Source organism: Phaethon lepturus, unplaced genomic scaffold (genome assembly GCF_000687285.1).
Source record: "Phaethon lepturus isolate BGI_N335 unplaced genomic scaffold, ASM68728v1 scaffold17609, whole genome shotgun sequence".
Lineage (NCBI taxonomy): Eukaryota > Metazoa > Chordata > Aves > Phaethontiformes > Phaethontidae > Phaethon > Phaethon lepturus.
The window spans coordinates 4,830-29,563 of NW_010561499.1; the positions used below are offsets into that span (position 1 = coordinate 4,830).

The following is a 24,734-nucleotide window of genomic DNA, read 5'->3' on the forward strand; positions in this document are numbered from 1 at the left end:
GTGCTGGTTGACAGCCGGCTGAATATGAGCTGGCAGTGTGCCCAGGTGGCCAAGAAGGCCAACAACGTCCTGGCCTGTATCAGGAATAGCGTGGCCAGCAGGAGTAGGGAAGTGATCGTGCCCCTGTACTCGGCACTGGTGAGGCCACACCTCGAACACTGTGTTCAGTTTTGGGCCCCTCACTACAAGAAGGATGTTGAGGTGCTGAAGTGTGTCCAGAGAAGGGCAACGAAGCTGGTGAGGGGTCTGGAGAACAAGTCTGATGAGGAGCGGCTGAGGGAACTGGGCTTGTTTAGTCTGGAGAAGAGGAAGCTGAGGGGAGACCTTATCGCTCTCTACAACTACCTGAAAGGGGGTTGTGGTGAGGTGGGGGTTGGTCTCCCAAGTAACTAGCAATAAGATGGGAGGAAATGGCCTCAAGTTGCGGTTTAGATTGGATATTAGGAAAAATTTCTTCACGGAGAGGGTGGTCAAGCATTGGAACAGGCTGCCCAGGGAAGTGGTGGAGTCACCATCACTGGAGGTGTTCAAAAAAATGTGTGGATGTGGCACTTCAGGACATGGTTTAGTGGGCATGGTGGTGTTGGGTTGGTGGTTGGATCTGATGATCTTAGAGGTCTTTTCCAACCTTAATGATTCTATGATTCTATAACTCAATCCATTTGCTAAAGTACCTTCCTTTTTTTAAAATCTGTGTCCAATTCTCGCCTTACACTCCCAGTGTCCTCTAGTTTCATCCTGGAGACCACCTCATGCCAACATTGCATTGAAGTCAAACATTTTCCCTGTAATACTACTTAAGCAAGGTAGTGGACTAAAGACATTGAGATATTATGTCATCATACACTCAAATCATCATTTCTGCAAGTGCTGAAGCAATAGTGGTAAAGGGGGAAAGAAAGGAGAGGAGCCTGACTTTGACCAATCAACTCTGCTGTGTGAATGTACCCCACGTGGCAGATCAGTGGTGTATACCTTGTCTAAAGACAAGCAGGAAGTTGTGACTGTAGCAACCATGTGCCACCTCATCCCTGCCGGCATGCCTGGGCCTCTAGCACTTCTTTGAGAGGGCCAGGGCATACAGATATAATAGCTGCCGAAATTAAAATAAGTCTGCTGAAAGTGGAAATTATTTTTCAGCATCTTGGAACAAGGATGAGTTTTCGAGCAAAGGAAAGTTCAAATCTGAAGCAAACTACACAATCCTTTCAAATACAGGGCAATTCTGCTAAATGTTTGGTCTCTGCTGCAAGACACACTGAACAGAAGCTTGTCAAAAGTCTCAATAACCTTCCTTTGAGATCAGAAGATATTCATCCTCCTCAAGATAAAAACACAAAGTTTTTCTTTTTAAATTTCAACCAGAAAACTAACACCTTCCACAGGAAATTCTGGCTGCTGCTATTTTTTGTCCTGAACTTTGTCAGTATCAAAATAGGAGCCAATCATATTTAATGTGCCAATTAGTGCTGCCTAGAACACAGTTCAAGGATACATCTCCACTTCTGAAATCAGCATGCAATCCTTCAGACATTTTGTCATTGATTTACTGTCCTGGCTACTACTAACACACGTAAGAGGATGAAAAAAAAAAGTCTAAGGACTAACTCTGACTTAAGAGGGAAGATTTATTACTAATAAGATTATTTCTACTAAGTTCCAAAAATGCCACTATAAAGAAGTGGCATTTAAAGGTATTTAAAGGGCTTTTCAAAAACTTTTGAGAGTTTGAAATATGTTTTTAGCATCAGGGTAGCAATTAACAGAAGCTGGATATATACAGCTTTGAGAAGATTTTAGACAGCAAAACTTGGTGCTAACTGGCAGCATCTTCACAAGACTTCCCTGCATATCTTCCCTACCCCTCCAGTGATCTTTAGACGCTTGCTCTCCATACACAGGAACCTTTTACTTCTTGAGCTGTAAAAGGAGGGGTTTGTTTCATTGTTTTTTGTTTGTTTGTTTGTTTTAAATAAAGGTATAACTCCAGGTACCCTGAAACAGCCCGGCTAATTTTACAGGAAACCCAAAGCTTTCAGAGGTCACTGACCTAGAAAAACCATCCTAGTCTAATATAAACCTTTAAGTAAGTCTGCAAGCCTTGAGGAAATTGATAAGCAAAATCTGAACTGCACAAGAAATTGGAAGTCAGGACTACTGAGAAAGGACAGTTACACACAACTGGCAGTCAGCATTGACATTACCTGATAATTCGCTGCTCTTGACAGCTGCTGGTTTGCTTGCTGCACATGTACATCTGCATTTTCCACATTGGCTTCTATGCTGTCTTTATTTTAAACAGAAAGATTTCAATTTTTGGTTAGTTATAAGCCAGCCAAAGGTTTTGAATGCTGAAATACACTTGAAAGCATATGTAATAGCTGCCCCCCCAACTCTTGGTGTCTTCATCAATACCTAAAGCTTTATACATTGCATTATGGAAGTTTGACACATCCTATATTTTTATACAAGTTCGTTTCTGAACCACCCAGGCAATGAATGGTTGAATTCATGTCAGTAACAGCTCCCTTGCTCTAGAAGCAGAGTTGAACCTTAGATACCAACAAGGGTAGAAACTTTTAGTACTTTTACTTTTTTCCCTTCTTTTTTTTTCTTTTTTTTTTCCTCCCCTTTTTTCCTTTTTTTTTTCTTTTTTTTTTTCTTTTATTTATCCTCCAACTTGCTAGTGACTACACTCTGCTCATATCAAAAAAGTCCTAAGACCTAGGAAACCAAGGGAAACAGACACACAAAACACCCCAAGAGGCATGACTCTAGTTTGATATTCTATCATACTGACATGGATTTATTTTTTTCTTCCTGGAAAAATACAAACAGGTTATGGAATAAGGTGATAGAAAAAGCCCTGCACATGTATGCTGGACATAGACAACAGCATGGCTCGGCAGCAAACTCAGAAAATGTATTTTTCCATCAAACTTAATTCAAAGAATGAACCTGTTTGCATGGAGGGCAAAGCAGGAGCCTTTGCTGAATCTGCACACTTACATCACTAGTCAATACAGCAAAACTCCCCACACGAACTCCACTTTTATGTACATGGAGTTCAAAATACTACTTTTAAAGATGATTTATACACATTTAAAACTACATAATGTTTTAAACTACATTTTAAACACACTTTCTTGATGTATTCCCAGTCACCTCAGCCAGTCTATCCATTATTAGGTTGCACCTGATTTGCTTTAGCATTGATATTCTTTTTTGCTGGCAAAATTCCTCTAAAGGAAGTTCTACATTGCTGATCTCCAGAGAAACAGAATAAAAAAAATTTCAGAGAATATTTGAATTGGTCTTACCTATCACATCACCTTGTTCATGAATCATCATTCCTAGATCTTTAAAAATTTCATTGATGTCCATAATATCTGCCTGCAAGGAAAGAGTCATTACATTAATTGACATAACATATACTAGCATCTCTGCACATTTAAGCAGAAATACTACACCTTCTCCAGCCAAGTATGCATCCATGACTCTTTACAGGATAAAGAAATCCCTTAATACGTTTATTTGGAAGGCTTTTTTGGTACTACAAGACCAAGTTTATTAAAATCAAACTAACCGAAGAGGAGTATGTGCACAAAGTACACTTCACATCACATCACAAACAGTATCTCTCACTGCTGAGGGCTTGTCTACACACTTATTTGTATTAGTTTAACTGAAAGGAAAAGGTCATGCCAACTTTGCTTAAAAGCTATCCATTTTAGGCAAATTAATACGAGCACGTGCAGAAAGTATTTTGCATTAGTTTTAGTACACCTATTAAATTAAACACACACAAGTTTCATAAGCAGCAGTGTACAGAAATTACCTATATGATATGGCCATTGCTCCTATATTACATCATCCTCTTACCATCTGGTAATGATGAAGTGATAGGTGCCATGTTACCACTATGCATGTGATCTCTTCCTAACTAATGACTGATACATGTTTAGTTTAATTTACTGTATGTTAACATATGGGTGGCAACAAGGGAGAGATTACTGAAAAATTTATACATAGAATGGATTTTGCCACACACATCAGGAAGACTTCCTGACAAACTCCAGTTCCAGCATCTTTCTTGTTGATGGTAGAGGTGTGGCTTCCAAACTGGCTGGAAAAATTAATTTTGTCTTTGCAGAAGTCTCTTGATGTCAGCATTTCATCACATGTTAATTTTTTTGTGTAGTTTACATCTTGTTTTTCATCTTAAATGTTTTTAACTTTTTGACAAGCCCTTAATTACAAAAGTTTGAATGAAACAGTATCTCTGTTTTTCCAGAAGTGTTCAAAAGAGTTGCTTACAAAATGAAGATGTTGAAAAATATGTTGGGAATACCTGGGAGGAAAAGTCTAAATTTTGCTTAATTTATAGTCACTGTTAAAAAAGGTGATAGAATATGACTATTGTGTTGGAAAAAAATATGTGTTTTTTATTGCAATCACATGAGCACTCTCTTATTCCATAACTGAACCACTGAAGTTAAACACAGTGTCAAAACATGGCTTTCATACAGAGAATTCTAGTGCCCATTTCACATCTAATGGCAATATTTGTAGTTTTGAAGAAAAACATTACACCCACAAACAAACCCTAACCCTTCAAGATTAATGTCTGTAATTAGTGCTCATGCCACTATAAAATGTTTTTTCTTTGGAAACATTAAAAGCATATTCTGCTGTAAAACCACTTGTACTTACCTCAAGCTGCCTAATAGAAGATTCCCTCTCCTCAATAAGACGGAGGTCATCTTCTGTAATTTCTTCATCTTGCACTTGTGCTTGTGGTTGACTATCAAACAATAAAACCACATCCAGAATTGAACAGGCCCAATGAGAAATAACTCAGAAGAATAAAACAACAGTTAAATACATAGCACATACTTTACATTATCAATTAACAAAACACAGGTTTTTACACTTGTCTGTCTAGCTAATAGGGAAGGTTTAACAGTACCATCTTTGGTATAGGAAGCTGCTGCTGTAGCAACGTTGCACATAGCATTGAGCTAGCTGATTGGAAAATACAAGGGCAAAGTTTCTTCTGAATTATAAACTGCAGAGTTTATATCCATCTGAGGCAAAAGTAAGCTAGCCAACAAAACAGAATCTGAGACTAAGAAGCAGTTCTTGGAGAGGATGAAAGCAATGGGAGATCCCAGTAAACATTGGACCCTTATCACAACAGTTTTATTCTATTCACAGGTTGGACTCTGGTAACCTAAGTTTGGGTCTCAAAGCCCAGACACACTTAAGGAGATGACTAAAGCTGAAGCATGGGGAAAAAAGGGGGAGGTGATGTGAACAACTCCTTTTTCTTCCCACCTATCCCACCAAAGCCTCTTCTCTACACTTGCCCTATGGAAGAAAGCTTAACTGAACAACCTACCCCAACTCCCTCCAGAAAAAGGTGATTGATCAGAAAAAAAAATTTTTTTTAAATTGGCAGCTGGATTCCCTGGAGGCCTTTTATTATTCTGAGCTAGGTTGAGACTTACTAAGAAATTCAGCCTACCTGTCCCAAGAGACAAGTGTTCCTTCTTTGTAGCTATCTTCAGGAGCACCACCCTACATGATCAGTGTTTAAAAATAGAAATAAAACATTATGGCCCTGAAAGAAGTAGTCAGCATTTCTATAATGAGTCAATATTACAAGGTTTATAGTAAGTCGACTTCAAACTAAAACATGACTTAACATGTTCTCATCCTGATTTTGCTTTATGCATGCATAAAGCTGAAACACAAGCAAAAACATTCAGCTCAGTAACTGCCTGCTAAAATTTACAAGTACAGCAACATGTATTTGGCACAGAGTGGGAAGGCAAAATTGATATGCTAACAAGGAAAAGCTCAACATTGCAAGCTCCTCAGCACTTGTCCACTTCAATATTGCACAGAAATCTGGCATGCGATTCTTCCCTGTAGGAAAACTCTGTTGATATCTAAAGGTCCAGCAAAAGCATTTAAAAATCTACTAAAAATTGCTTTTTCAGAATTACTGCATGAACCCAGGGGCAGTTCATGCCTTTGTGTGACAAAGGCAAAGAAAAACTAACAGTTCACCAGGGAGGGGGCAGTGGGGAGTAGGTGGTTGATTATTACAACTTAATTCAGCCTTTACTATAAAACAAACTGTGTAATTCAGCTATGCATGAAAGTGAGCAAAGAAAGTTTATAATCATACACTTATATAGCACATGTTCTGCCATATTTGGAGTCAGATATGAACTTCACAAAGGGAAGTTTAACATGAACGCCACCAACACCATTGTAAACAGAGTATAATAGCACATTTTCCGATACTTACAGATACCCTTGAGCTGGCTCTTACTCTGGCTACAAAGTCTTTTTCTTTCTCAGCAGCTTGTCTTTGGAGCCTTTGGAAATTTGTTAGTGCTGTGGTGAACTCCCCCACAAGACGGTCTTTCTGTATTTTTCTTTGACGCTATAGGAGAAAAAGTTTTACCACGTCAAATGAGCTCAGGCTTTTCAAGGCTCTGCCATTTCCAGGCTGCTCAATGCTAAGGCATATACTCTTTTTTTCTAAATAGGTATAAGGTTGTCTACAAAACCATTTGCAACTGCATGAACAAACCTTCCTTCCCTCTGGGATCACATAACTCTGCCACAATTTAAGGCATTTGAAGCGGAAACCAATGTATTTCGTTTCATTTAATAGCTATGGAAATGAGAAATGGGCAGGGATAAGAAAACTTCTACCTTCCTTATCATCTGTTGCTTATAAACCGTACTGTTGAAGTGTGAAATATTTTGGTACCATGGATGCTAAAATATGCACAGGTGACCAAATGGGGTGGAAGGGTGCAGAAAAGAAAGAAATGGGCAGGGACAGGGCACTCTGCAAGAATTTTACATAAATGCTGAAAAAGTGGGTTCTCATTCCCCGCTATGAGCTGGTACAAAAATACCTGCTCTAACCTTTCATGCCTTTTTTTTTTTTTTTTTTTTTAATGGAAGATGTAGGGGAGGGAAGAGGAATACTGGGCACTCAGGAAAGCCTCCACCATATTCCCCTAAATGTATACGTTACAACAACCCTTCCTTCCAGACTTCTGAGAGGCTATATTTGCCATTCATCGATCTGTTATTTATGCATTTCATTGAGAGGCAGCTTTCATGAAGATGCTCATGATAAAAGGAGTAAAATAAAACAGTAAAACATCTCACCGCCAACTTTACATCTCCAAAGTAAAGAAACAGAGAAACCATAAAAAAAATCTCTCAAACATACTTTGCCTGAACTAGAGGTTATATATCAAGACCAAGTTTTAACACCTCTATTAGAAGCTTACACCTTGACAGGATGAGCACACATGGATCATGGCCTGCCATTTGAATTCAGTGTTTCAGGACAATTCATCTTCCTAAAAGCTCCTTGGTCCAGCCACAGACCAGGCAAGTTGTTTGAGTGACAATAAGATGAATTCACATTTTTTTGGGGATCCTGTTGCACCTCCCTTATCTAAGTGACAGATTTCGCTAGGATAAGAAAACACAGGATGGCGGGCAGGAGTGTGCTAATGACAACAGCCACTTCACATGTTATCTCCTGCCAAGATTTTATACAGACCTGGCAAAAAAACAGTTTTAAGACTGCACAAGTTGTTTAAGTAACAGCTCCTGTCCACTCCACTTAAGAAAGGAAAAGCCTGTGGACAAGACATAGCGTATACGCTGATTTGAGTGAAGTAGAGCAGACCTACTGTGCATAATCAAATTATTTGGACAGTGGGCGAACAGGTCTAGTCACCTGCCCTGTAAGCAGTTTTGGCACACAACTCCTGGCCCTTGGAAGCAGTCTGAGTTAGCGTCACTGCAACAGATTACAAAGTGCCCAGCTACCTAAAATGTCAGACTCGGCACGCTGCCTTGATTCCTACCATTTCAGTCCAACTACCTCATTCCTGATACATTAAAAACGACTTTGGAACAAGTCTGGGCTGCAACAAAATAATGTGTACCAAGTGTCCCTGTTGTGAAAACGTGTTGACTAATGAAACAAGCGCTTTGAGAGCCTGGTGAGGAGCACAAAAATAGGCACGAAGAACTGAAGACACTCAAATATTCTATGTGAGCCAACATGATAGTGAAACAAGCCACGCTCTTTGGTTTTATACCTGTTCACTTGTTGCAGGCAAAGATCCAAACTCTTTAATGTATTTGTCAGTTTCTTTGGCAAGCTGGTTGGTGTATTGCTGCTTTTGTTGCCTACAACCAAATACAAAGTTTCATTAGAGACCACTGGGTTATTTTTTTTGAGTTTCACTGATTCTCAGAAAAGGAGCAGTACTGCTTCTCTGAAGTGCACAAAGCCATCTTTATTCTGTTCTTCACTGTAAAGGCATGACACCATGGATTCCAGGCAGGACAGATGCCGAAGAAGGTGTGTTCCTCAGTGTGACAGCATCATTACTCATCTTTTTTTTTTTTTTTTTCCTGAGGTTTCTTCTATTTTCCTAATATGCAGCGATAGCTTTCTAATTATTATGAATATCTAAACATGCTTTTCATAGTCCTTTTGCGGCTATCAATAGTTGGAAACACCTGGTCATTTCTGAGTTCAGAATAACCGTAGAAAAGACCAAGTTTTTTCTGTGTAAAAGAACATACTGTGGCTTAAATACAATTCTGATACCACAGCTCATGAAAGGTCAATTTCTGATAATTACTGGGACACTTACCCAAAGAGATCTATATTCTCCCATGATACAATGGCTGCAAGCTTAGCCAAAAACTTTATTATTTACTAAATAGCTCTACAGTGCTTAAAAAAACCCCTTGTCTTCAAGAGCATTGCTATTTTCGGTTTTTTGCCTCTTTGCTTCTAATATTGTCACACACTATTTTACCAACTTTCATAGTTTTTTCCTGGAGCAACTCAAATTCTTGACCTGCTTTTGCATCCTCCTCCCCAGTGTATATAAAAACATTTTATCCGGAAAGCTACTGGCAAACAATCAACATCAATATTTTAAATAATTGAGTAAGTGTTCAGATACATAATCAACATGAAAGGAAGGGCCAAATATTCAGACAAATGAACAAGGAATAGATGAAAACCCAAGGAAGCTTACCATATATATTGCCTCCATAAAGGGACTGGAATGTCCTTCACAACAGTTTCTATCCTGCGTAGTTGTGAATTTATGCCTAGATTCTGTTTGGTTATTGCATAAACTGTGTATGTTGATCGTCACCTGTTCAGTCTCCAGTAGGATATCCACTGTCTATCGTACCTGGCTAAAGTTATGGGCCCTGAACTCTGACTATTATAAAGCAATTTGGCTGTTCACACAAAATGAATGTGATGCCTTTGGTTCAATACACACCTCCTCCTCATACTCAACAGCCACAGTGAGGCATTAACCACACCGAAGACTGCCAACTTTCTCACCCACAGGGTTAGCACAACACATTGTTTACATGCATTTATGATGCTGAGATTAATGTGATAAAGAAGGTTAACGGGGGAAAAAAACCCAACACACCGTTCATTAGACCCTGCAGAAAAGTGGAGAGCAGCTGACTGTCTTGGTCAGTGACATATTAATGAAGATCCACCTTCAGGTGACTGAACTGGAGTACAGCATCTGCCTTGGAGCCTTATTTCACTTCTTTTTTCCGTACTTCTGGCACATGTTTATTCTATAATGTCATCCCTTACTGTATCTTTCATCGCTAAAAAGGCATTCCCCTCTCCTCCTCAGTATCACATCTCACAAAAACCCCCAATACATTCATTACCTTGTGAAACTTATACACACAGATTTGAAGAGCTGATTGGGGTGGAAGTGGGTGGTGGTTGTTTAAAAACAGTGATATTTCTTTCTGGTCCTGCCTCCTTCCCTTTGCTGACATACAGCATAGGTTTTATGGATGTATGGATTCTGCAGGTAACATACATCGGCAAAGTAGCTGACTCTGAATAAAGATTATCCAAGATTAATTTTAAAAAGGTCACCTCAAACATTTACATTTCAAGCATTTCTCTACACTTGCCTTTCTGTGAGATCAAGCACCCTGCCTAACAAAAAAACCCACCTCATCACCTATCAGGAGATTGTTTACAATGCAGTGAAATTAAACATTTTCATGTGAAGTACTCACAGCTGTTGCCTCAACTCAGGCGTGTCTTGTGGTGTTCCAAGCTGATGTAGTATTCTTTGTATTTCGGCAGCTGTTTGTGAAGAGGAAAAGAAATTTTACTGGGACACAGGCAAATCCCACTTAATTTTATGCATTTTTGCTTGACAATTCTAAAGCCATAAAAGTTGACAGAAACTGATACTCAAGACTGTTTCAACCCGCTACAAAGACTCCACCTAAGAAGACCCAGAACAACTAGTGAATCGTTTTTGCCAAGTCAAAGACAGCGCCCACCGTTACTTATAAAGGATGGGAATGTATTCGAGTGTCTAGGTAGAAAGAGGCAATTTAAAGATCAGTTATTAGTTTAACTATACTAAGGATAGATCAGGCCTTTTAATATTAATTTTTAAAATAAACAGCACAATTCTTATTCTGGTTTAATCATATTTTCTGCACATCATTTTGGAAAGCCATATGAAAGACTGCCATGACATTGTCACATACAAATATTTCAGAAGCAGTGCAATAATGAAGAGAGAGCAACAAAGCATTCATGGGTTTACAGCACATTAAAATAACCTGTCAGGTGTGCAGGTTTAAATTGTAGTTTTCAGATTCTTACATTTTTAAGTGTGGGATACAAAGCACCAGTTACTTTTAAGTGTATTTCATAAATTATATTAGTTTTGAACTGCAAAGACTGACACATCATCTGAGACTTATTTTCAGCTCAATGTATTTTGCTGTCACATGAGAAAGCAAGAAGAAAAATGGACAGACACTTCAAGTATATTATCTCAGCTTAACACCCTCACATCTTCTAAAACAAAAGAACACATATGCAAAATAACTTATGTTTGCTGGACCTCAGCTAGGAGTAGACTTGTCTTCCCTGTATTTCTGTGGCCCTCTCCAGGCAAACTGGTGTACCACAGTCAGTAGAAAATATGACCGTATGATAGTGTGTGGGATCCTCACTTTACTAGCACATTATCTTTTTTCACTAAATACAGTTAAAATTGCAGTAAAAGGCAACTCTAAGTAATGAAGAAAACCATAAAAGAGGGTACCATGGAAGATATCTGTAACAGACAGAACTTCAGTTACAAGAAGAAAGTTACCTGTGACTTATGTTAAGCAGTTAGATAAAATTGGAATTCCTTAGAACATTTTTAGTAGTAATATTAATACTAATCTTTGTTTCATAACAAGTCTCCAGTGAATTAGATGACATTGGATTTTCTACACTGCTTTATGTAACATCACTATGTCAGCGACTGCTATAGTCAATTCCTTCTGTGCACACCCAGGTAATAAAGATATCAAAAAGAGAGGAAAGTTTTAGCTTATGCAAAACTTAGGTACTAAATCAAATACCCCAAGGAGTTCTGCCTTGAAGTAATTGAGTGGATATAAGCTACTAAAAGAATTACCAAAGGGAACAGCACTGTAAGACGGGTATCACACAGCTCCTATTTTAATTGAGCTGAAAAGCAGCAAAACATAAGTGAAAATTTTTGAATGTTGTCTACAGTCGTCACCTGCGGCAGAGCGCCAGCCCCTCCCTGCCGCGGCCAGCTGGGGAACGCCTCTGCTCCTCCTGGTCACACGTACTGGTTAATACTGACTTTGGGTAATTAAGCCTTCTTTTTCTGTTCAGTGTGATGCATTGTTTTAAAAGGAACAAACAAGAAGGTAACTGGCCAATGTTATCTTTAACAGTGTGAGTTTTTGATATCTATAAAACTGCACACAAATTATCCTTTATTTGTTCCAAGGTAGTCTGTCTTCTGATTTGAGAGCCAAGGTGCTCTGTTATCCTGTATGTACTGTTAAAGGGAGAATAAAAAACAAAACAAAATAAAAAACCCCCAAACAAGCAACCCACAAAAAACCCTCAAAACAAACTGCAAGCACTCTGTGAACAGCCGTTTTGCAGACTTTAGAAAAAGTACCGGTGTGTCCTACCGCCACCTCGAGATGCATTATTTAACTGCAAATAAAGAAAATACAGGTTTGCGTTTTAAATAAAGGCTCTCACTTGAAAAATTCTCTGAAATAAAGCCTATACTTAAAGTATTTGCATTCCAAGATAACTAGATATTTATCCTACTTCTTAAACTGAGCACAAGTAGGGGAAATTAAAAGTCAGCACCGACTGGCTATACAATGTCAGCTATACAATTCCAGGCAGAGCGAAGTTCATCCCAGTTCAGTTCTCGTGATTCAAGAATTCAGCACAAAATTAAAACACATCTTACCAAAAAGTCTGTAAGTATGCATCAAAAGAGCAAAGTGCTATCAGGCTTTCAAATAGCAAGGGAAAAAAATAAAATTAATTTAAGAAAAAAAAAAACCCAAGGACTGAACTGACACCAATTTTTCTGGGCTTCCTGTAATTTAGCATTTTCCATCTTAACCTTCCACAATAAGGACATTATTCAGAAAAAAAGAGCATTTCTCCTCTCAATTTTTTATTCATATGAAGTGTACTGCACTGAAAAGTGAAACATTGCTTATTCAAGTAAGCAAACAGAAAAAAGGCGGAGCAGTAAAAGTAAATTTTGGCCAACAGTCTTCAGCAATACTCCTGACATTGTCTTCATAAAAAAGCCAAAAGCAAGTCAGTAGGACCAGTGTAACACAGGAAGTAGAGAAGCTGACTTTCCTGAAATCTTGATTTACAGTACATAACTGCAGGTTGATGAATTAAAGAAATCCATCCTTTGTACTCCTTCATAGTAACATAAACATTCTGAAGAGTATACAGGCTAAAAAAAAAAGAAGTATTTCTTTATAGTCTTATAATTCTTTTGGTTTGGCTTGGTTTTTTTTACAGATTTCTTACCGTAGCTACTACTCATTTGGACATTTGATAAAATATTACATATATAATCACAAAACCATCTAAACCACAGATATTTGTCCAGACCCATGAACTTGTTGAGCTTTGTCTTTTAAAATTTCAAATAGGCTTTAAGACGTTGCCACCTGGGTCACAGAGGTAAAATGTCTTGTTCCCTCACATGTACACACAGAGATCTTACAGAATTTGATTCAAAGCAAGAACTGGCTTCAAAACTTCTTAGTTAAAAGCAAATTTGCCTTCCTTTCCTCAAGGGAAAGGCAGGGTAGTCTTAGCCTCTCCTCCTGAAGGTTAGACTGTAGAAACAGCTCTGCTGACTCCTTCCACTGCATCATTTGGAAAGCAAGCAGAGAGAGTATCTTGGCACTGAAGAGAGAGAGCAAAACTGATGGAAACCTGGGATTACTTTTCATAAAAGAGGCCCCTAAGCTCCTGGCTTCACTGCTGATGGCAGCATTTATAATGGTACTGCCTCCCTTGTTTAACCAGCTTTTCACCACTGTGCAGGGAGTTCAGGCTGGCACATCAAGGCACCTGGCAGCTGCTTTGGTGCCTCTCTCTCCATCAGTAATGCTCAAGTGTCCTGGAGAGCCACGTGCTTAAGCCCAATTCACAAAGTCCTAGCTCTGCACAGTAAACATACTGCTAACAGTCAGGACCAAAGATCAGAGCACACTTTTGATGGGTTCCTAGGTTACCACACCCTTTATGGTTTTCCCTTCCCCATTTCCAGATTCTCCCAACTTCCCACGGCGCTCTGAAAGGCAGGAGTAATATGACTACCAGAGGTCCCTCCTGTCCTTCTGGGCATTACCAATCCTGTAACTGAGCCTGACTGGATCTTGTGCATGATTTTAATCCATTTCAGTGCAAAGTCTGGCAGTTTAGCTCAGGTTCCTTGGGCATGTACAGTTAGCTGCTGGACTTTGCTCAGGAGCTGCAGAAGGGCACACACCGTGTGCACGCAGGCGTTCTTCACCAAAGCCACCAGGATATAGCAACAGCCTCTGTCAGAGGCATGCTAACTCCTACAGCCACTTCTATACTGAAGCTCAGGGTAGATGTTTGTATATAATGAAGATCAACAGCTCTTTCAGGGCTCAAGCTGCAACCCTGCAGAAGTAGCACCTTGCCAGCTGTGGGCTGGCAGTGAGCCACCGCAGAAAGCAAGTCCCCCTTGGGAACTGGGCAGCGCAGGTCCATGTGCATGCATAGCACGCAAGCAAAATACATCTTCCGCAAGCAACTGCTGTCTTGCATGCAAAAGAAAAGAATCTCACTTTTTCCACCTGAAAGTGAGCCTTGTATTAAGAAAGAAGCAATACCGTATTAGTAAGAAGACTTTTCAATTGTCTTTGCAGCGTTCCTGATGTAGATCTCATAATACGTAACTGTTAGCTGATGAAAGCTACTCAGCTACTCTCAGACCGGTCACATGCTCAGGAACAGGTCAGACACGGTTAATGATGAGCCAGAGAAACAATTAAGACATACCCTGAATTCCTACAGAGAAAATTATTTAAGAGTCAGCTCATGTTTACTTTTACTAAGCCAAACAGTGTTCCATTTCTAGTCAGTGGAAGCTCTCCCTCTAGTTAAAGAGAACAAATAAAGGGCATAGAAAAAAAACAGTAATACTGTATCATATAAAAGGCCTCCTTTTCTCTGCATGAATAGCGAGATTTCCAGTGGAAGTATTTACATTTTTTTTAACCAGGTAGGAGAAACATGTTCCTGCCAGATGTGTAATACATACTATTTTTTACATAGCTAAAAACATATTTTACATCTTGGATCACACCCTATCCTTGCCTAACAGCTGGCTGGGAAAGATGAAAGTTTTATCTCCTTTCTCCTCATCTTCCCTTGTTTTTCAGCTGCCTCTGCAAAGCTGTTCCGCTACCACAAGTAAATCTGTGTTGACATAACTGCTGGTTCTGCTCCTTGAACATGAAAATGTTTAAGAACACACTGGAAGTTTCAAACTTAAAATAAAGATACAAATAAATAAAATAATACAATGAAGACCAAAACGTAAACAACTTCTTGCCTCTAAGAATACAGAAGCAAACAAAGTTATCCCCAACTGAGAATTAGTAATCACTGTATGGGCTGTAACACCACAGTATTGGTGCAGAAGAAAATGCAAAAAAAAAAACCAAAACCTTTATTAAAATCCTAATGTTTGAAAGGCAAAGAACTAATTAAGATTAGGGAAATGAAGAGTGGACTGCAGGTCACCCACCTTCTCTGGCAGGGCTGAGAAGTGTCCAAGCACCATGTTCATCCCTAGCATGAGACAAGGGAAACTGAGGATGGTCCTTCTTCGGAACACTTACCAGTAACTCTGGCTACAGGAGAGAAGCTTTCCCAGGCTACCTACAATCAGCTCTCTTCCCATGTTAACCTCCATTCTATTTAACATTTGAAAAACCAAACGTTAAACCCTCAAGTGGCCATGACCAAGCTTGTTGCAGCTTTACAGCTGAAGAGTGAGGGGAATCAACACATTAATCCAAAGAGTTCTAAAAGGAAGGCCACAACATAGAAGCATGAAATTGGAGGGGAAAAAAAATGTTTAATGAGTGTTGCTTATTACTGGTTTGCAGCCTGGAACCTCGCTTCTTACTTGGATCACACAAGAATGCATTACAGTCACACAGCGGCAGTTTCCTTCAGCGCTGCAGTCCAAGCCAGACCCACCACGTTTCATAAAGCTTATGAATGGCCCAATGCTTCCACAGGAAATGCAACACTCATTGAGTATGCTTGGAAAAAACACCGGCAGCAACAGGAGCAACAAACATTGAGGCACTGTACTGCAGAGGACAAGAACCAGACAAGCAGGCAGGGCGAGTACAGTGAAATCTCCCTTTCAGAACAGCAAGGCTCGGGACCTGTCACAGGAAGGAGGAGCACAGCACTGTTCCGACTAGCAGCTACAGCTGCTCCTGAATATTAACTACAATGGTGAGGGTCCCCCCCAAGCCACCATCTTTAACTTAAAAAGGGGCAGATAGGGTTTTAGTCATTGCCTAAAGTTCACAGGACTAAAATGAACAATGAGGATTTAAAGCCATTGATTTTCAGTCATTTTCCTAGCTCCTGAGCCCAAGCAGAATAAACAAGATCAGCAAAGAGTTCCATTGTACGCACCAAACGCAAAGTCTGCTCCATGGGAGGCTCAGGCTCAGCTATGGCTTCGTATGGCAAATAAGCAGTGTATACAACACCAGCACAATCACCATTCAGAAACATTTTGTCAAAGACCTGACATACGCTGCCACCGGTTGGGTAACTATGAAGAAACTTCCTACTTGTTTCCAGCTGAACAAGTGAGTCAACAAACAGCACATACAGTAACAGATAAAGTTGTGTGGAATCTAATAAACTGCGAGTCACTTCAGAGCAGGTTATTGGAAAAGAAGAATTATCTGTAAAATTTACAGCAGTTCAAACTGCTTTTGCCTGGCAACAGCAGGCTTTCTCAATTTATTCAAATCCAATTCAGTGTTTTTTTCCTTCTCCACTTCTTAGCAAATAGCAGCCCCATGCCCAAGAGCTCACCTCTTTGGAATTAAGTATCTAAAAACTTCAGCGATTTGGTTTTCAGTGATTTGCTTTATTCTGTCTTAACGTATAACACCTATTATTCTAAAGCAGTATAATACATTGGCACAGAGAAACCATAACTGAACTATGTATGGGAAGGACAAAATAAAATGAGGATGGGGATGAAGATTGTTCTCAGAGCTCTAAGGACTGAAGACTCAGTAAGTACATAAGAGTAGGAAACAACAATTCTTGTACCCTTTCCTGTGGGATTTTATTACAGCTTCTAGCATTTCTAAGTAGAATCTTGTCCCCAAGTGATCAGGAACATCAGTAACAATGTCTGGAGTTCAGGACCTGCCTCCATTTTTTTCAGTACAGCTGCAATTATTTCATGCTAGTGTACTACCATTTATAATGGTCTTCAAAGGACACTGGGAAGTGGGATTGAAGTAGTGCCTGTTCTTCTAATGTGGCCATAGAGCACACAAAATACACATTAAGTGCACAATAACTGATTGTGTGATCAATTATTACAGTTCAGCCAAGGGGAAGTCATTAAATCAAGCTATATTCACTTTATAGTCATTCCTAAAAAGCCCCTGGTAACTCCCTGAAACCCCAAAGTTTGAATGTTTCTTTAAAGAATACCAGTAGCTTATTAAGTTGTGAGAATGATCTACGATTCTGCAGTAAACAGTAGCTGCACAAACACCATAAACCCAACCCGTCTACTTGAGGAAAGCTTGTTTTTAACAGGTCAGGTCATCAACACAGCAAGCTAGCTCAGTAGCTAGCATGGAAGCAACGACACATAACACGTCACACACTGGTTGACAGAAGCAAGTAGCTGTCACTCCGGGGTCACTCGCCATCAACCACTGGCCTGGATTTGTTCTGAGCCCTAGCTGGGGTGCAGCCTCCTGCACAGCAGTTTTATAGGAGATTGGATAGAGAGTTCTCTGGATAATCAAACTGCCATGCATTCTCCTCTTCCTCTGTCTGCAAGGAGTAAAACCCAACAGAACTGAACTGGAATAGGAATTTCAAGTACCTTAGAGAGGCTCTGATATGTAACTCTGTACAGATAGGAAGAAGCCTAGCCACATCCCTTCCCCTCTCTGCTACAAATGCAGCCTGGTTTGCAGAAGTTACCTTGTCTAGGTGAGTCCATTTATACTCGCTCCATTAGCAAAGGCACCAGTCGCAGACAAATTGTGAATGCCTTCACTAGTCACCTTGGTATTTATAAACTGCACAGTGGTTTTACAATTGCTATTTAAACTGCTTCCAAACTAAGATGGCTGAATTTACAGAGCTCTTCCATCCCTGCCACCCCCAGATTAGTTAACTAAGGCAGAGCAAAACAGTGTAGGACAAGGAAAATTCTGCCTTTTCTGCACATACTAACACAAATAACACTCTGGGGTGTACATGGAAGACCCATTTTTCACTCTATTCTGCCACTAGCATAAATAAATCTCTGTCCCTCTTATGCAATGTCATCCACATGAGACAGTTTCACACCTCATTTCCCATAGAACCAAAATATTTTTAACAAACAAGACAAAACACAGAAAAATATTAACAAAACTCTCCAAATTTATATATGAAACTGTGAGCTATACTATCTTAAATATATTTATATGCTACTTTACATAGAACAAAGCTTTTAGGAAAAGCATGCAAATAATACATGCTTGAAGTTTTCAGAAATAGTTTATTTCTAGAAGAACTGTGGGCTTCATTACTTCACCCTGTTGCAGAAAGACAGGCATTTAGAAAGACTCGAAATATCTGAATTCCTCCTCTTATTATCCTCTATTTTCAGGTTATGACCTGGATATAGCAGATTCAAGTTCAATTCCTTGGCCTTGGAAAAGCCCACAAAATGGAATGTGGAGGACCATAACGGCTGCTTAAAATGCCTAAATAACCACCCTTTTCCAGGTTTTACTGAAACTTTATTCTAAATCCAAGAAGCCTTCCTGACAACAGCAACCATCATAATAAAAAAAGAAAAAATTTGTGCTGACTAGTATCTTCCCACAAAGTTAACCAGAATTTAACTGCAGCTAGTTGGAAATTTCTGACAATATCATCGTTAAAAGTCTCAACAAGCTCTACTTTAAGCCTATTTGCTTTAAAACCACACCTGTACAAAACCGCACTTTAAATATAGACAAAACAGAATTTTGTTTTCATATAGGCTCTGATTTCAAACACTTCAATGACTTCATTTACTTTTCACTTACCCATCTGTATCCTTCTTTAGCTAAAGAACAATCATGCTAACCTGTTGGTGTTAAAAACATAGTGGCAAACATAGTTTCTCATTAATGTTTCAGCCCGTTTTAGCTGAACAGTTTAGCTACCCACTGGGCTTAAACCATAACAAAAAGGCATGTATCAGAACTCTAATATTCTTCAGGGTTTAATCTACATTTATAATTTTCTACAGTTACATAAAGTGAAAGGGAAAGTCATATGATGGATGTAATTCAACTCCCATAACATTCAGTGAAAATTCTGGCTTACAGAAAACTTGGGATGCAACAGAAATTGGACAAAATTGCTGTCACAGGAGATGTATCACATGACAGAGGGATCTCTCCTGGCTGAAGTTGACCTTCTGGGAATGTGCTCTATATGAATTGATGTTTGTGCTACCTTAATGAACAGAAAAGGAAATCAGCAGAAAGCAAGAGTCATTATGAGAAAGAATCTCTCAAAGCCAGACAGACTCCCTCTAGCCATATGTGGATTGTGGCAACTGAATTTCACCCCCCCGCCCCTTCATCTTGCAGTATGCAGAGCACATGCTTCTCCAGCTAGGCTGATTTCCAGCGTGCATGAACAGGTCAAATACTCTATCACTGACCTTGCCAATACTGAGCAAGGGTAGATTATGCCATTCTTACTGACTTTGCAACTACCATTGAACAAAAACCTGCCATGACCTTTATACCTGGGGGAGTTGAGAAGGGAGAGATAGGAAGGGCATACGAATGCCTCCCTTCAGTTAGCATAGGTTCTCTAACTGATTAGAGTTTGCAAACCAGAAATTTTCTAAAACTCAAAGACTGGGCGTACTTTATCAATGCCAGCCTTTGTTCTGTGTTCCCAAGCAAAGGCAGCATTCTAAACTGCTTCCGAACCAACAGCTCCTGAACCCCAGCTTGAGATGCCAGCAGAGACATGAAAGCTATTCATCTAGCCTGTATCGTTCTTGCTTTTCTGCGGGGATTGCAGCAAGTGACATATTTGGTAGCTACAAAGAAAATATTAGGAGCAAAGCAAAACAAAGGCATACAAGCCTGCTTCCTCAATGACCCACACATGGGATAGAGACCTGAGAAGTAGTATGTTGTGGGGAGGAAAAACCATGGCTGGTTACTTCTTGCATAGTTCCTTTCAGAGACACGAGTCAAATCTTTCCAGCTGAGTAGAAGAGGCCTCTACTTCTTTAACTATATCCTTTCTACTCTTACAACTGTGGAGTTGTCCCTGTAGATGAATGCAACTCCCATTTTGCACCCTCTTGGGATCATCTTTTTAAACAAGACACTTTCCCTCTTTTTCCTACACATAGAGAAACAATTCTCTAACACACAGAAAAATGTCAGACTTTGAAAAACTGCTCCCCTTCATCTTCACAGTTGTAAGAAATCTGAAATTAACATATTTTAAAGCTTTTAAATTAGGCTTTTTGTTTGTTTTATTAATTGTATTTTCATCTTTCCACTTGTGAAAGATCAGATTTTCCCTTGTGCGATTCACTACATGCTCTTCAAGAAGAGGAGGAGATAAAAAAAATTTTTAAAAATCACAATATGAACTCGATGCTCTTATCCTAGTAGGCATAACCCTAATATGGTACGTGAACATGTCTGGTAGAGATACAGATCTGTAAGCAGGCAGGACTCGTTTTGTCACAAAGAAATACTTTTTTGCTAGCTCATCTTGTTTCCATGCATCACACTCTTTCCTTGTCTATCTAGTTGCTGTAAACGAGTAACCAACAGGAAATGTTTCAAGGAAATATTGAAGGAAGGTATTGAGATTTCTCTCAAGTTAACAGCAGCTACCCTTATGCTGCCACATAAGTGAGAGTGCGACCTATGAAACTCAGTTCTGGAACTACTGCTCCTTCAGTAAACACCGATTAAAACACCTCGATAATAGGTTCTCCATCTGCAAAGTCCAGACAGGCTGGAGCTCTACACCCTGCATCATTCTATATATTCTGCTCTCCATATTCCTGTTCTTCATATTCAGAAAGTTAGGGACAAACCTCAGCCATCTTTAAATTTGTATTTCAAAAGTCTAACACAATATGTATCATCTAGATTTTATAATCAGATATAAGATAGGCCTGGGATGAGAAATACAGTAACTTTGGATGAGATTCTAGACAGACAGACTTTCAAACCTTGATCGTTAAGTTGCATTCTAGTAACACAGAAATGTGTTACTAAATTTAGCAGCTCCCTAAGCCTAAGAGGTGCCAAAGCCCATTACACACTTCTTGGTTTTACTATTTAAACCTCAAGTTTCCCTAGCTGTTTGCAGATCTACTTCTCATCACAGTTAACACAGACCCGAAATCAAATCAGCGAGACATGGCTTGCAGGGATCGCTGACCTCACCGAGGTTCAGCACACAACACTGCAGCTCATTCAAGCACATGTGATTCAGGCTCCCCAGCTTTTACAGCACTGCCGAAAGAGTCACATGGATTCTCTAAAAACTCTAGGAGTGGGTCTGAGAACCTAACTCTCCCTCTCCTGCCTGAGGTCTGCCGCTCTACATTGGATGTCAAGAAGAGCCTTGAGTTTTGCAGTTCCAGCTGCTCAGTGGAACAGTTTTAACAAAAGGCACTGAGAAACACTCTGCAGACTACTTGCCTAAACCTCAGCTCAGAGATGTCACTAATAAGCAAAACAGGAGTTTCAGGCTGATGAAAGTAGACTCCATTCCCCAGAGGCTGATACGTGATGTTAGAATCACTTATTTCTCCAGAAATGCTGGAAACCCAAACACAGCACAGGTGCTTGTTTAAAGAACCTTATTTTCACAGAACGTTCTGGGACTTGGGATCACAAACACATATAGGTGCCCTCCTGGCTTAAGTTTCCAAGCAAGCTCTGACTGCAGACAGCAGTCTATGCTGCTTCCCATTAGCTAGCTCAATTATATCTTCATGGTCCTAAAAGTGATCCCCCCAAAACCGTCTCCTCCAAAGAAACTCACAGCCCACTCCAGATAGCAATTACTACAGTAGTTCACCAGAGGTTCAGGCAAGGTGGAAGCAATTTACAACTCCTAACACATCTTCAACATAACAATCAACTGCATTATTGGATCAACAAATCAATAAAATATGTTCTTTAAAGTTAAAAGGGTGCTAAACTAACCCAGCTGTTGCTTAACACAAATATAGGTCCTTTCCATTACCACAAAGCCGAAACCAAAAAGAATGCTATCTTGCAACTGATTTAATTATCGAAGTGGCATGCTCAACCAGCATAGGGATGAGTTTTGCTTGTCAATCAGTAACAGTGGGCTACATGAACTTGGAAAGAAGGGAGGCAAGGATCACAACTATTAATATGACAGCATCATTGTGTGGATGCATTATGAAAAGTGAAGTATTTAATATATGTATTTTATCTTGCATATGTATGGCATATTAAAAACAGTTAATTAAGAATCACATCAAATTTATTACTTGGAAGGTGTGTGTGTGTGCAATAATTAAACCTTGAAGAAACATTACCATAAAGGTTGTTGTTCCGACCAATGCTGCTTCCTATAAAACTCTGGTGTATTACGAAATCTCGGCAGCACAGTGTTGTCTAACTCAGGAAGTTGTTCTGTATTTCTCCCACAGTTAAAGGGCCAGCTTCTAGCTGGAAGAGCCAGCTTGCTTTCAACTAATCTGTATCTCATATGTATCTCTCTAGTAGTATTCAGAGTTTGCTTGCATGTTAGCAGACGTATGAATTAGTTTTGAGGGACCTTCCAAAATGGTTTGTTAATCCGAAACAAAACTCTTACTCGATTGGTCTCACTCTGAAAACCAGGATATCTACACAAACCCAGGTTAACCAAGAAGATTTCAAATGTGTTGACACATCTCACAAATGATAAGCATTGCTGGACAGAAGTGCAAAATCAAGTCAACTACTTCGAAGGAAAAACATGGATTTAGGGTTAAATCCCCCTCTCTACCTAACCAAATTCATAAATAGCAGTCTAGGAGACACCTGCTCAGCAGGTGACTTAGCTCTATACATCCCTAAGTTTGCAGCCTTCTCCCCATTTGACCTAGAAGTTCCTGCAGCTCACACCTTCCAATAGAAAGCTGGACAGGTATTACACATGTGAATAAAACATCTAGAAAAAGTGTACATAAGCCCTAAGAGAGCTCAGTCCAGGAAACATGTTCAGCATGCCCATAAGATCCAGATCCTCATAAGAATCTACCAGAGGAGAATGGACTACAAGAGTAACTAAGCGGTTACAGTTCAGTCAGATCTACAGAAGAGCAAAGGATGAAATCCAGCTGTGTACCTACCAGTCCTAGAAAAGTGCTTGGCTGGAGTTTTTGAAGGCAAAGCTCCTGTTTCTGAGGCTAAGCAGCAGTGGGGCTAAGAGACATTTGGACTTGGGTCTTGGAATGGCAGAAGCATCTGTCTATTGCTCAGATTTCAGCCTTCTAAATTTCAAAAAGGAAAGGAGGGCAGGATTGCAGGTAACCCCTGCAGCATGTCTCCTATCTAAGCCTGGGCAGCTTGCTTTTAGTACAGCTTCTTTGTCACAAAGGGAGAGGAAACAGAAGCAGCAGGGCGAGACTAAGGACTCGCTGAGTCCAGCACAAGGTGGTTAATTATGCTCAGCAACTGCCTTCACAATGCTCCAGTATCAACTACTGATTTCACTTTTTCTTTTCATCAGACAACTAAGACTTCTTTTTTACATCTTGGAGCCTCAGTGTCTGTCACAGGTTGGCAGGTGTCTCTGGAATACTAAGTTAGAAGACATGAGACTCAGTGAATTCACTGAGCAGATTTTAGAAAATGCAGCATAAGAGCTTTTACAGAGCCAGTTTCTTAATTTTAGGTTGAGGAAATACAACCCTGAGGTACAGAAACTTTTAAATAAAGTAATATTGCAATTTTTCTTTCTGTTCGTTGAGATCTAAAGAAATTCTTTCTGGAAGAAAATACAAAATGTAGCTGAAAAAATAGGCAAAAGTTCAATCTGTGCCAGTAATCTGTGCTAAAAATACCAACTCCTAAAACTTGTCTTGCAAAAAAAAATCAAAATTTTTATTAAAATTGACATACTTAACTGATGAGAATTCATGTGAATTTTTAATGAAAAAATACCCATTTCTGCATGCACACTACATCCTGCACATTAAAAACATGCATGCCAAAATCTAGCCATATGCTGTTCATGGCTAGCTCCCTTCTGATGAATAGTATACTTCGTGTCATTTGTGAAATCAAGTTGTACTTGCTATATATATATATACACACACACATATTTAAAATATAATGGAAAATGGAAGGAAAGGGAAAAGGACTGAAAACCCCAGCAGCCTAACCTACCTCTAACTCGAACACCCCAGTTAGGTAGCTAAAAAAATTAGGTGGCATGAATCTAAGCACAAGTATATTAAAACCATCTTATTTACATATTTAACACGTACTTCCAAGGGCAAGCTGCAAGGCTACAGCTTCTGTCCATGCTAAACAATTCAAGCTCCAGCAAATATTTGATGCAATCCTTGCTCAGCAAACATCTCAACCTACCATCTTAAGGTGCCACATAACTGGCCAGGACAAAACTAGTTTATTACCAGCAGCCATCTTACTAATTATTTATTCATTTGGTGAATACAGAGTGATACTATATTTCCCCAGGATAAATCACACTTAACCATACACACAAAGGACTGGATCTGCTGTGTGGAGTGCCACAAACCTGTCAAATGAGCAGTCAGAGAGTGAGTTCCCATGAATGAATCTGACAAACTAACCACGAATGGGGGGGCACCACCGTTATTAAAGTTTTAGATAAACATGCATAAATGCAACTTACAGCATTGCGTGATCTTCTGGATGTTAGAAGTTATGCGCTGGGCTAGTTGATTAGGATCCCCAAAACCCGCACCGTACGACAT

General features: G+C 39.6%; 1 protein-coding gene across 1 annotated transcript in view; it reads right to left on the reverse strand.

Annotated features, from left to right (window-relative positions):
* The window catches only part of STX7 (syntaxin 7), a 27,632-nt gene extending 2,898 nt beyond the window's left edge, over nucleotides 1–24,734 (reverse strand). The window contains exons 1-8 of the mRNA XM_010294032.1: nucleotides 24,653–24,734; nucleotides 10,141–10,210; nucleotides 8,151–8,241; nucleotides 6,320–6,457; nucleotides 5,528–5,580; nucleotides 4,714–4,804; nucleotides 3,321–3,393; nucleotides 2,205–2,287 (exon numbers count right to left, since the gene is read on the reverse strand). Of these exons, the coding sequence (XP_010292334.1) occupies nucleotides 2,205–2,287; nucleotides 3,321–3,393; nucleotides 4,714–4,804; nucleotides 5,528–5,580; nucleotides 6,320–6,457; nucleotides 8,151–8,241; nucleotides 10,141–10,210; nucleotides 24,653–24,734 (681 nt within the window). The remainder of the gene's footprint in view (nucleotides 1–2,204; nucleotides 2,288–3,320; nucleotides 3,394–4,713; nucleotides 4,805–5,527; nucleotides 5,581–6,319; nucleotides 6,458–8,150; nucleotides 8,242–10,140; nucleotides 10,211–24,652) is intronic.